The sequence below is a fragment of the Amblyomma americanum genome, chromosome 11 (genome assembly GCF_052857255.1).
Source record: "Amblyomma americanum isolate KBUSLIRL-KWMA chromosome 11, ASM5285725v1, whole genome shotgun sequence".
Taxonomy (NCBI): Eukaryota; Metazoa; Arthropoda; class Arachnida; order Ixodida; family Ixodidae; genus Amblyomma; species Amblyomma americanum.
The window spans coordinates 66,510,445-66,524,641 of NC_135507.1; the positions used below are offsets into that span (position 1 = coordinate 66,510,445).

The window sequence follows — 14,197 nt, forward strand, 5'->3', positions numbered from 1 at the left end:
CCAGGGAAAAATTGCCGCCAAATTTGAAACCCCGGAAGTCTAGTACCACTTACCGGAAGTGTGGGCGGAGTCACGGGGGCGCCACATTTGAAAATTTGGAACGAAGTGTGGTGGGAATCAGACGAACTGCACAATTTCTTATGCAAATAGGGGCAATATATGCAAAGGGGAGCAAATAGAGGCGACGAGTGCGAGGAGACGTGAATGTTTTTGCATTACTCTAATGCGGGTTGGCGCAGTGACCTCGAGCGTTTGTTTTTGTGGAGAGAGTATGAAGGCAGACGTACAGAGGGAAAAAAAAACGCATCAGAACAAGGGCTTCTCTGTCTTTCGGTTTACCACAACTCAGTCCACTGTTCGCCGCCAGGCGCAGGTAGTCTTCTCTTTCTGTCCGGACACATGATCTGCTTACGCCGGCGCCACCTTAATCGACACTGAAGCCCTGAACAGGCCAGTAATAGGGGCCAGTGAAAATACTTTATGGCGCGAAGGACTTAATTTAGTGTGCATCTTAGCACGAAAACAATGATCGTTACAAGGGTTTTATTTGAAATACGTGTCCCAGAGAGGCTGTCTTGTTTCACCTAACTGCGGCCAAAAATCAACAGAGCTTAAGTAAAATTGCAAGTTTTCTTGCCATGCAAAGAGGAATGCGAGTGATTCTAATATTCAGAGAAAATATGTCTACCCGCTCGCTGCGTGGTTCCGAAAATCAGCCTTGAATGCCTTCAATAAAGACCAACGAAACGACCAAACCATAAGCATAACGAGACTTTGTCAGACTAAACCATCGTGAAGCTAACACTTCTCCCTCGGTTTAACCGAAGCTAAACCGCCGTTAATTTTTCTGGCGAACTCCACTGTGGCACGTCTTTCTTCTTCCTTCCTTCCCTTGCGCCACGGTTCCGTGTCCACATGAACTAATCACGCGCACAACCTGGACACATTTCTTATTGTGTAAATAGATTTTATATATTACTTCTCCACTAACTTCTCAACCCGTCCCTTCACCTCTTTCATTTAATTCCTCCCTTCTGCCTGCTGTCCTGTATTTCCGCTGCCCCAGCTCTGGTGCTTCAGTATCGAGGGCAGATGCCGGGGCTAGCAATAATCTTTTCCTTCCTCTTTACTATTATTTTAATAAAAACTACTACCACCACCACCACCCACGCCGACATACGTGAGACAATGACTGTGCTATTTTCTTTCCTCAAGAACCAATTTTCATTTGCATAACGCCTTACACAGCTAGTCACCACGGTGGCTTCGTGGTTAGCGCGCTCGGCTACTGTGCAGGCGTACCCGGTTTCGAACCCGATTGCCGCAGCAGTGTTTAAATGGAGACAAAACGAAAAAGGCGCCCCAGTGCTCTGCAATGTCAGTGAACATTGTAGATCTCCGCGTGGTTGAAATTATTCTGAAGCCCTCCACTACGACACCTCTTTCTTCCTTTCTTCTTTCACTCGCTCCTTTATCTTTTCCTTAACGACGTGGTTCGGCTGTCCACCGAGATACGTGAGACAGTTACTGCTTCATTTCCTTTCCTCAAAAACCAATTTTCATTTCATTTATACAGCTACAATTGCATCCTCTAAATTGCTCCTATAACGCGGAGACGTGGTAGCGGCAGTGCTATTGGTTATTGTGCGCTTCTGGTTGGCTCTGGAGCCTCCGCCGACAGCCAGACAAACGCCAGTCAGTGCGTGGTGCTTTTAGGGTCAATAAAGCCCTTCACAAGTGGTGGAGGTAGCAACTCATTCCTGTTCTAGAGCTGCTTAGCTGCCCTACCTGTGACATCCTAATTGCTCAATGACGCTCTCTAGCGCACCAGCCGCCGTCTGCGCCGGTTGGCTGCTCCGACACGGCTCGCCAACGGGACGCGCCCGTCTTCAGTGGGACCGGCATCGATGACTGGCTGGCTTCCTTCAAGCGGGTCAGCACGCATGACCGCTGGAGCGACACCGTGAAACTAAACACCATTTAATGCGCTAATGTCGCAAGCCGCAGAGAACGCAATGACGAAGCGGGTATTTCCGCGTGGTGTACGCTTAAAACGAACTTAACAGAGGTTTTTGGACGTCCAAGGGTGCGCAAGCTGCGCGCTGGACAGCGATGCGAGAGCGGACCCGCCAGCCGGCGAGACGTTTACCAGCTACACTGAGGAAGTGGCGGATCTCTGCAGTCTTGAGAAAGCTCAAATGGCAGAGGCCGATAAGATGAAGCATATCACGAAAGGGATCGATGACTATGGCTTCCCAATGCTTCTCGCCAAGCAGCCGGACACCTTGGCCTCCAACATTAGCTTGTGTTAGGCCTAGGAGGAGGTCCGACCACAACGCGTCCTCACTGTACGGCATTGAGGGTCCTGACTACTGATGCTGTGGTAGAAAAGAGGTCGCAGCTCAAGCAAGATATTGAGGAGTTCATCATAGAGGATGTAGCACGGCAATTCGAGTTTGTGCACGGAGTTCCGGACTAACCACTAGCGCTGACTAAACCCTTCAGCAGATGATCTAAGCCAAGTTCACGGAGGCCATGCCACACCTAGCTTCAGTAACCTGGGGCTTCCCATGTTAGGTATGTCGGCGTTTACTACCTGTGATTCCCGTGTAACCCATGAGTTCTTACCCAAGACGCCACTCGAGCTCCGCCGCCTTCAACGTCCTAGCCTATTTTCTCGTATCAGGCTCCCTTTGCTGAACTGCGCATTCGCTTCGCGCCGGCGGTCCCTCACAACTATCGTCTGAGCACACTAGTGACAACAGGCCCATTTGTTTTGCCTGTGGCATCGCCTGCTGACGTCTTCTCGCCACCTGGGTATGAGCCTTACATCACGTGCACACTAGTAGACTGGCTACTGGCTTCTCGACTGACCGTCAGGCTGCCTCCTATCATCGCTGCCTTTCTGCGCCGTACCGTTCCATCGCCTTCAAGCGCCGTCACAACTGCCTACCCGAAGCCGGAAAGCAGCCAGCGCAGATCCCGGAGCAACCGTTCGCCCTCGTCGAAATCTGCAATGTCTCCAACGTCTTCCACAAGCGTAATTGATCATTTTGAAGAAGCTTTGCGAATTGTCCTTTCATGAGCACCGAGGCTGTTTTAATCAGGAACAAGCTACACTGTGGACCAATCGATAATATTATGATGTCGTTCTCTCGAGTTTCTATTCGCACTGATTACGGTCAGCAAGTCTAGGCGTTAGAAGCGTGCACATCACGAGTCGTTATACGAGACGTCTTGTATAAAATTCACTTCCTACTCCTACCTAGTTGCCCACATCACGTTATTATGGGTTGGACCTTTGGGAAAGCTCGCCGCCTTCGTCGACTGCGCATTAGCCAAGGCAACCTACTTTGGCCTGCCCAACGCCTCATCAGCCAAACCTTCTTCTTAATACCTGGTGAAATTAATATCGAGGAGAAAAATCCCAAGGGTATGTGACTTGAAAGCAAGTATAGCTTTGTTATCGGCTAGTGGTCGCAGACCCCCATTGCGGCGGTAAAAGCTCTTTAACGTGTGCTAATGAACTCATTGGAACTTTGGCGCACTTGTGATCTTTGCGTCAAGATAAGCAGTTGCGGGTCCTGGAGACTTTTGTGTTCCCAAAGTAAATCTTTCTCACGATCTCGAAGTCCCTGCAAACTCCTCCGTCCTTGCATCCCTCTCGTTTGGCTCTCCAAGTGACAAACCCGACACGGCTGTGCTGTTTACTCCCTCGGAGTGTGTCTTTTGTGCAACAACCTGACGCTTGCTTTCGCTATCGTTAAGGTGACCTCCAGACTCACCACCAGGCTTGTCAGCAACCCCATGCTATGTTATTTGATTTATACTGATTAATAATGAATGCCTCCGTTGCGTCGAACAGGCTTAACTCCTTAAACTCATCAGCGAACGCGAAACTGCTGTCAATCATCACCCTGACAATGGACACTGCTGGACAACGGCCTCTCCATATTTCTTTGATTAACGCGGCCCTGCGGCCCCTCTAGCATCATCATCATCATAATCATCATTAGCCCGACTGCGCCCGAGCTATGCGCACTCAGATGGCAGCGATTGCACGTGCGGGCGCTGATAAGTGGGTTGTAAAAACCCTGAAATATTCCGCCATACTGCGCGAAACATGGTACAGCAGTCATTACCACAACTTTTCGCCGCCGAGGCAAAAAAGCGAGAGCTTCCATTTTCGATCCGCACTTGCATGCCATTTTAATAATAATAATTGGTTTTGGGGGAAAGAAAATGGCGCAGTATCTGTCTCATATATCGTTGGACACCTGAACCATTCCGTAAAGGAAGGAATAAAGGTGGGAGTGAAAGAAGAAAGGAAGGAAGAGGTGCCGTAGTGGAGGGCTCCGGAATAATTTCGACCACCTGGGTATTTTTAACGTGCACTGATGTCGCACAGTAAACGCGCGCCTTAGCGTTTTGAAGCGAAAAGCTTCACTACGCGGGTCAGAGCCGAGCTTCGCGTGAGCCGAACTGGTGAGTTATGCGCATGCGCGATAACGAGTGACTTCACGCTCCGCGCCGGTGGTCGCTCCTCGCCGCTGCCGCAGCCGTCGCCGCCGCAGACTCCGTCACCTGTCCTTTCGGTGCAGCCGCGCGCTACTGCACATGTGTGGGATGTACATGCGCAAGGAGGCTATGTAATGCGCTTGCCAGAAAATAGGCGTCCGCACTCGATATGGAAGCGAAGGAGAGTGTGGTTGCTGCTAGACTACGCAGAAAAGCTGAGAAACTAAATTCGTCCGGTCCAGAAGTACTCGCTTGGGAGTTGGCTGCACAACAGCGAAAATATGATAAGGCCAAAGCTAAACGTGCAGCCGAAACGCCCGAACAACGGGAAATACGCCTGGCTAAACGACGCCGGAAAGAAGCCGAAAAGCGTGTCTCGGCCACATCTTCAGCCAGCAGCAGCCAAGTGAGTGAGGAAGAGGAAACAAGAGAGTCAGAAGAGGAAAATTCCAGGACTCGCCGTTACAACGACCACGTGGTACGACTTAGTGAAAGTGGGAGTGCGACTGGTGTTTACGACAGACTTTGTGAACAACTCATTCGGCGATGCTTGCGATGTGTGCAAAAGACAGTGGCACTTGCGAGATTTGACGCCGGTGACAGTATGCGTGAGATTCTAAGTTCAGCATCTATCGAATTGAGTGTAACCGTTGCTAGGGTGTGCGTGTCGTGCAAGGGATCTCTGATGAAACGGATAATCTCTCTTTGAAGTGTTAGCAATGGGTATCGCTATCCACCTATGCCACCTGCTTTGCCACTGCTAAACGGTGTACTGGAAAGACTAATTTCACCACGCATCCTGTTCGTCCAAATGCGACGGCTACTAAATTGGAGAAACGGACAACTCGTAAACCAATGCCATTGAGTAACCATATATACACCTATAGATAAACAAGATATACAATACCAGCTAAGCTACGAAGCATAACCATGACGTCAAACCAAGCAAAACTGAAGATTTTCGCTTGTATATCCAGGCTTAACTAGAGCTAAGCCACTGCCTATTTTTTTTCATCTATAAAAATGCGGCCACCGATGTCGGTTTTGAACCCGGGAACTCTGGATCAGTAGTCGAGTGCTCTAACCACTGAGCCACCGCGGCAAGTTCATGGTCATTTGAAAAAATGAACGTTGATTTCTGGCGAAGGGAAATGGCGCAGTACGTGTCTTACATCTCGGCGGACAGCTGAACCGCGCCGTAAGGGAAGAGATAAAGGAGGAAGTGAAATAAATATGAAAGAAAGGTGCCGTAGTGGAGGGCTCCGTAGTAAGTTCCACCACATGGAGATCTTTAACGTGCACTTACATCGCACAGCACAAGGGCACCTCGCCTCCATCGAAACGCTTGCGGACGCAGTCGGGTTGAAACCAGGGTACACCGGATCAGTAGCTAATCGCCGTAAACTTTGAACCACCGTGACAGGTGTGGGCATTTCGCATGGTGCGTTTTCATGTCGTGCCCTACGCTAATGTTCAGTGCGTCCCTCGTGGCTTCCGCGTGGTGGCGCCGATCACCTTAGCTTGAGGCGGCCAGTAAAGCTTTCGCTCAAATAAACATAAGGATTTCCGCGACGGGGATTCTAACCCGCGGCGCCACGAAATATTCAGTTCCACTGACAACTGCACAAGAGCACTATGCTGTTACTGCAGCCGATCACAATTCCTGTTAAATCGCAATACACTCTCGCCATGTGCATTGCACATCTCCGGCTTAATCAACTACCAGTACCGAACCTGTATCGTCGCCAGACGTGCCGACGACCCAGGAAACCAAACCCATGACACAAACAGCCTAAACACGTGCTTTTACATGTCTGCTGGCTTTAATTACGTTAAAATTCTACACGTTTTTTTACACAGTACTGATCATAACAAAAATAAGCTTAATATCGAGAAATTGGTCTTAGCAGCGCACCATTTACCAGCCACGGTGGCTCAGCGGTTAGGGCGCTCGACTACTGAGCCAGAGTTCCCGGGTTCGAACTCAACCGTGGCCGCGTTTCGATGGAGGCGAAACGCTAAGGCGTCTTTGTGCTAAGCTTTGTCAGTGCACGTTAAACATCCCCAGGTGGTCGAAGTTATTTCAGAGCCCTCCACTGCGGCATCTCTTTCTTCCCTTCTTCTTTCACTTCCTCCTTTATCCCTTCCCTTACGGCGCGGTTCAGGTGTCCGCCGACATAAGAGACAGACACTGCGCCATTTTCTTTCCTCAAAAACCAATTATTCTTACATTGCAAGTTCGCGGCCAGTAAAGCTTTCTCTTTAACACCTTCACTTTCCCGTGGTTTTCCGAGAACAGCACTAGCCACGAGATCGGTTCCGCCTGAGCAAAAAACAAATGAAAAGCTATATTCTGCATCAACCTTATGACGCAGTCGGGTAGTTTAAAAATGTGGCAAAGGTACCAGAAGGCACCTAGAATGGCGGACTGAACCAGGCAGCGCCTCTCAAGCAGAGGCAGGACAAATGTCTGCGCCCTACGCACACGCACTGTAATGCCCTTTACGACCGAAGACCGCACACCATCCCACACTCCAGCACAGTCGTAGGTCAGGCCTAAAGTGCGCATCTGCACACACCACTGCAAAGGTATCGCACATGTAATACATGCCTGAAGAGACGCCAGAAAAAGTAACGACTCTTTGAGTAAGAAAGAACACCCCTAGTCAAGGTGGCGTACTCACAAAAAACGTTTAAAGCTTCGGTGAAAGCCCATATAGCCCAACCCAACAACGCCATCCGAAGCGTACTCTACAACGCTTTCTATGACCAGCAGGCAGAAGAGATCGTCTACGACCTCCAAACCTACTACAAGAGCGATTCCTACAGCATTTCTGATGCGAGGCTGTTGGGCAAGACGAAGTCAATCCTCCTCACTGTCATCAACACCGAGGAGGCCCCAAGCAAGTGAAATTCTATAGGGAAATCTACAACTGCTGCCCCTTCTTGGCGAAAGCCGAAGCGTGCTTTAACTGCCGGAAGCCCGGACATCGGAGCGACGTGTGTACGGCTCTTCGCCCAACTCTCTGCCGTAGATGTGGAGAGAATCATCCACCGGCCGACCCGCCCACGTGCGAGGTCAAATGCATCCTGTGGAACGGATCGCACTTTACGGGCATCAAGAAATGCAAGGTTCGCTTCAACTGCCCGGGCAACAATCAACCAGCCACCACCGACAACTGTACCAAATAAGAAATGGAGGGGAAGCAGTCACCGACCCACGGACAGTTACGAAGCCGACAACGGTCAAACTCGAGAGGCCGCGCCAACTCCCGCTCCAGATCCAAGTTCAGAACGAGGAAGAGCTATTCCTCACCGAAAGGAACAAGGAGCAGAACGCCTTCTTTCCCACCCCTGGGCAGCGGAGGCCGAGCCGCTTCCGAAAAATAGGTGAGCTGGTGCCCGCGATCTCCCTCCTTGGTCCGGGAGAATAACCAGTTAAAGACACAGCTAGAAAAGCAGAGCAAACAAATCCAGCAAAAAAGCCAACAAATCGAAATCCTAAACAAACTGATTCAACTGCTAATAAAAAAATCAACCACCTCATAAAAGATGGATATCCCTAGAGATGCCCCTACTCCTACACCAATAGCCAGCCCACCAAGGTCCCCCACACAATGCGTCCCCGTGAAACACAAGGCCAAGGAACCGAACTCTACCATAACGGATAGAGCAATGTCCCTGGAAACAATCTTTAAAGCGGTTAATATCCTCGAACAAAAGATAGAAAACATGTCCAAGGAAATAAAAACTTAGGCAGCAACAGTCAACAGCCGCCTGACAGCGCTCGAGCAAAATATGAGTGCGCAAGATGCTATCATCGCTCACCATCAGAGCAGCCTACACAAACTCCTCTCCACCCAAACCAAGTTCAATCCACTCGCCCCTGCTAAGCTAAGTCATGATGAAAGGAACTCGTAAGGAAATTAGAGTGTGGCAGTGGAACTGCAGAGGTTACCGGTCTGAACACAGTAACCAGCAGCTGCACATACAATCCGTCCCCGACGCAGAAATCCGAGTGGTCTACGCGTTGTCGGAGACGTACACCCCAGCCAAACTCCTCAACTACCCCCTCCCCCTCACAAACCAAACACATCTACTACCCAGCGGATAGACACCCTTGTCTACAGAGCCTACACCGCTGCAGATCACCCAATCGCCCAAGAAAACAGACTGCCACTTGTGAAAGCTCCTTACAAAAACTAGAAGTATTTGCTTATTTTTCGTCAACACGTACAGAAGCCCAAAAAGAAGCGGAGCTCCCCTCCTCGCGGTTATTAGGAAAGCGCTAAATTTCAGTGCGAAATACCTGCTATTAATCCTAGGAGATTATAACGCGAGACACATAAGCTGGGGCTACAAGCACAACAGCTGAAAGGGGTCACAACTCTGGTCATTAATGCAAAACGAGGGCCTCACCCTCGTTAACGGTACGCAACAGCACACGCGCACAGGAAACAGCGTGCAGCTAAACACCACCCCCGATCTCACGATCACCAAAAACATCGCACAATGTCAGTTGACCAACACGCCGATCTCCCTAGGCAGCGACCAGTACAACATTCAAACAACCTTCTCTACGAAGTCAATCACCCCCTCTTTAGAACGACAACTAACATTCACAGACTGGGATAAATGTAGGAATCTCCGGAAGGAATCTTCTACTGAAACAGTACACCTTTCAAAATGATTGAATACGATCACGAAGGACGTCGGAAGTGCCATATCCCAAGTTCCGAGCAATCGGGAAACGGAAATCGTGGACAGCAGACCTCTGCACGTGTGGGAAGCACACTCCAGTATGCAAACAAGATGGCTAAAAGAAACGCAACAGACCTCTTAAACTAAGAATAGCGGTCTTATTAAAAAAACTCAAAGCACATGCAGCACACCTAACCCGTCAAAAGTGGGGCCAGATTTGCAGCCACATGGAAGAAAACCTTGGAATGAAAGACACGTGGACACTTCTATGTCACCTCTTGGAACCAGAAATCACTAAAGACTTCCAACAACATATCGTCACCAGTTTTGTCCACAAATTAGATGTGGACGACAGCACCCTGATTCAAAATTTTAAAGACAGGTATCTCACAAACACAGCTAGGACCCCACTCCCCCAATACTCAGGCGCTCCGAACCCTGTGCTCGATGAAGACATCGACGTGGGAGGTGAGAGCGCCATGCACAAACTGCGCACCGCGTCGGAGCCGGGTGCTGAAAAAATCGCCAAAAAATCATTACCGAACCTGGACGAAAATTCGATTCAAGCCGTAACCAAACTTTTCAACCAGCCTACGCCGTAAGCGTGGTGTCACACCACCTCAAATGCAAGGCTTCGGGCTCCATTAGGGCAACCACCTCCCTCAAATGCAAGGTTTCGGGCTCATTTAGGGTAACCACCTCCCTCGAAGCGGAAGAGGCGGCGATATCACTGGCCATAGCATCTTCCTCTGCCACACTCATATTGAGCACTCCAAAACTGCAATCAGGAATTTTGCAAAAGTACTCAACCATTCTACCACCTACGAAATTCTCCAATTCAATACGTTCGGGTGCAAGCCCACGCGGGCAAATTCCGGAAACGAGGAGGCGCACTCTACTTCTCCAGCGTACGTAAGCTGAGCATGCGAAACAGTGGAGAGGGATTGCGCGCGGGACAAACTAATCATCTACACTGAAGTCTTGCTACACTACAGAGAGGAAAAACTCACATATCCGACACGACACCACACCCTCACGAAGGAAAAACAGGCTATATCGAGGCAACTCCGGTCCAGAACGTTTTCCTTCACCGGCCTATCTGCCACTAATACATCCAGGTCAATACAAGCCCGAATGCTCTCTTTGTGGGGCTCCTCGAGCAAACATCGAACACATACTCTTCATAAGCCGAGAACTCCAACCAACATATCGCCTGAACCTCACAGACCTAGCAGGTTGGGAGCTCGCGGTACCTGAGCCGGGCCCCACAGAAGAGGCTGGTGGAAGGGGCAGATAGAAGGTCGCCAGAAGTTATGGACCATGGCGGCTGCGTTTTTATGGAGGAAAAACGCTAAGGCGCCCGTGTGCTGTGCGTTGTCAGTGCACGTTAAAGATACCCAGGTGGTCAAAATTTTTGCAGAGCACTCCACTACGGCACCTATTTCTTCCTTTCTTCTTTCACACCCTCCTTTATCCCTTCCGTTACGGCGCGGTTCAGGTGTCCAACGATATATGAGACAGATACTGCGCCATTTCCTTTCCACAAAAACCAATTATTATTATTAAGTCATGGACTTGCCGCCAACCGAGATTGAGAACCAAGCCAACCAAACCTACCCTAAAGACTTCTTTTACTTTTATTCTTTTACCTGCCTGCCTGCCTGCCTGCCTGCCTGCCTGCCTGCCTGCCTGCCTGCCTGCCTGCCTGCCTGCCTGCCTACCCACCCACCCACCCACCCACCCACCCACCCATAGCTTTATTAGGCGACATCTGGCGGACGACAGCAACAATTTCAGCAGCTGTTATCTCTGTGTAAGCAAAAGTATTAGAGCACGGAGTTGGCAAAACAGTACAAGAGTTGATTTTCAAGGTGGCAGCTATACTATTACCTATGTTAAGAAAAAAATGGTTGAACGTTGAAGCAAGACATGCTAGGTCAGAGTTGAAGGCACTGAGCTCTGGCAAAATACTACATTTCTCGGGGGATCTAGTAATGGAAGCGATTATCCGCCATATTTCTTTTGAGTTACCTTGGGCTTTCTTAACCAGGTTGCTATAATACTGTTTTTTTCGCCTCCGCATCATAGAAAGTGACATATTCCGTATGCTTCTGTACTTTTTCTTGTAATAATTGTTGTTTGGATTTTTCATCAACTTAGTATGCCAATGCTCTTTTAGTCTGATTATGGAGAGTATTTCTTCATTCATCCAAGGACAAATAGGTGAATGAAGGCGCCATGCTCTGCGAGAGTTGTATTGCTTTTGGACGCAACATGATGAAAGCAGCGTGCTGAATGCATTATATGCTTTGTTGGCGTCATCAAAATCGATGCTTGAAAAGTCTTTTTCTTGGATAGAAATTTTTGTTGCCTCATAGTCCCATCTTGGTGACATATGAGTGTTGTCCTTGGAATGGTGTACAGCTATTGTAGGAGCGATAAGAAAGGTCGGGAAATGGTCTGTAATGTTATATTTTATCACACCAAATTTCAAGGGGCTGACATCCAAATTTGATAATATGTGATCTATTGTAGATGATGATGTTGGCGTTATTCTCGTTGGACTTGCTATATGGTTTTGAAAGCCGTAGGATGACAAAAGATTTACGTATTCACTACTAGATGAAACAGCTGTGTTGATGTTAACGTCGCCACAAATAACCGCCTTTTTTTCCTTATTTGTGAGGCTGTAGCCCTTCTAGTTTGTCCAAAAATGGCTGAGTTCTAGACATGGGTGGACGGTACATGACACCAATAACCATGTTGTTCCCTAGTTCTATAAAGAGCATTTCGTAGTTACCCATACTGGTCTCTGTAATGTCCAGTAATTTTTTGTAAGTGATTTCCGATGACAGGTAAAAAGCTACACCACCGCCTCTAGAACCAGCCACTCTTGGCAGGGACACAAATTTATAACCAGGTAGATTCAGAGATACGTCTCCTTTAAGCCACGTTTCTGAAATTGCTATGACGTCATATCGCATTTTCTGGTGAGAAAGAAAGGCAGCGAGTGAGTCATAGTTTTTATGCAGACTTCTAATGTTGCAGTGTAGTAAAGATATGTTTTTTCCACGTATTCTGTCTGTGTTGTTCAGCATTTTTATGCTTGTCGCTATGTAAGCGCAATGCTTTAGAAAAAAGGAAACGGCTATACTATCTTAGACAGGTCGTCGCGAGTGGCTATGTGTATGACAGTGGAATTTTCTGCTTTCCTTGCCAGTATTTTAGAGTTAGAGACCTAGACGAACTTCCAGTTGTTGGCTTTCTTTCGGGCAATTGCCATTCCAAGCAATGCTTTGTATTCTGGGCACAGGTGCTCGTTCAGGTACACGGGTGTGGTCTCGGAAAAACCGATGTCATTTGCGGATAGCCTCTTTTTCCTTGCAGACTGCAAAAATTTGTCCCGAGCTGCGCGTGAAGCAAACTTGACAATGACGTTCTTTTTCGTTTTTTCTTTTGTGGGAATACGATGTACTACGTCTATGTCGGTTGTTTCTACGTCCATTCCAATTTTTTCACCTATTTTCTGGACCACTTCTACCAGTGACTCGTCCTCGGTCTCCGGGATGTCCTTAATTTCCACGTTAGAAAGCCTGGAGTATTGCTTTAGTTCAATCAGTTCCTTCTGCGTTTTTGCTAAGGTTTGTGCTAGTTCGTCTTTCTCTAGATTTAGGGCTGCGTGCTCTTTCTTCAAGGCCTCGAGTTCTTCACCTGTCGTGCGAAAGGCTTCGAAGGAATCGTTCATGAAAGTCATGCTTTGCTTCAGTTCTTCTACTTCCTTCCTAAGGTCGGCATTCTGATCATTTACATACTTCAGCAGATCTTTGATTGTACCAGGTGGTTTGTCACCCATTTTTCAACAGCGAGCGATCAAGGCGCCGAGCGAGTAGCAAATTTTCTAAATAAGAATAATTCAATGCTACGCACCTGCAAAGAAGTGCAGAAGCAGTTATGCCCTGCTCGATGCGCTCGCTCCTGGATCGCTCGCTGTTATGATGCTTGTCTGGCGCTGGTGCGCCAATTTATAGCTGAAGGCCGGGATGTCGATGCAATGCGCCGGCGCTTAGTCAGGATCTGCCGCTGGAGATTTATCTACCTACCTACCTACCTACCTACCTACCTACCTACCTACCTACCTACCTACCTACCTACCTACCTACCTACCTACCTACCTACCTACCTACCTACCTACCTACCTACCTACCTACCTACCTACCTACCTACCTACCTACCTACCTACCTACCTACCTACCTACCTACCTACCTACCTACCTACCTACCTACCTACCTACCTACCTACCTACCTACCTACCTACCTACCTACCTACCTACCTACCTACCTACCTACCTACCTACCTACCTACCTACCTACCTACCTACCTACCTACCTACCTACCTACCTACCTACCTGCCTGCCTACCTACCTACCTGCCTACCTACCACACCTACCTTACCTACCAACCTACCTTACCTACCACACCTACCTTACCTACCACACCTACCTTACCTACCTTACCTACCACACCTACCTTACCTACCACACCTACCTTACCTACCTTACCTACCTTACCTACCTTACCTACCTTACCTACCACACCTACCTTACCTACCATACCTACCTTACCTACCATGCCTGCCTGCCTGCCTGCCTGCCTGCCTGCCTGCCTGCCTGCCTGCCTGCCTGCCTGCGCCTGCCTGCCTGCCTGCCTGCCTGCCTGCCTGCCTGCCTGCCTGCCTGCCTGCGTACCTACGTACCTACGTACCTACGTACCTACGTACCTACCTACCTACCTACCAACCTACCTACCTACCTTTCCCCCAAAACTAATTTTCATTTCATTTCAGCATTTCTTGACAGCCTCGAACTCACGCAGAGGGTTAGAATGGCAGCATTCCTTTCAGTAATCGAGCATCCTCGCGGCATAACATTTTGCACCTTCAGTTGCCTTGCCACCTGGGTTCCGCAATAAGGCAGACG

At 48.9% G+C, this 14,197-nt stretch overlaps 1 protein-coding gene across 1 annotated transcript; it reads right to left on the reverse strand.

Moving 5' to 3' along the window:
* Window positions 1-12,457: 12,457 nt before the first annotated feature.
* On the reverse strand, window positions 12,458-13,072 carry LOC144109676 (uncharacterized). Its single transcript, XM_077642478.1, has one exon. The coding sequence runs from the start codon at window positions 13,070-13,072 to the stop codon at window positions 12,458-12,460; it is 615 nt and encodes a 204-aa protein (XP_077498604.1).
* Window positions 13,073-14,197: the final 1,125 nt, after the last annotated feature.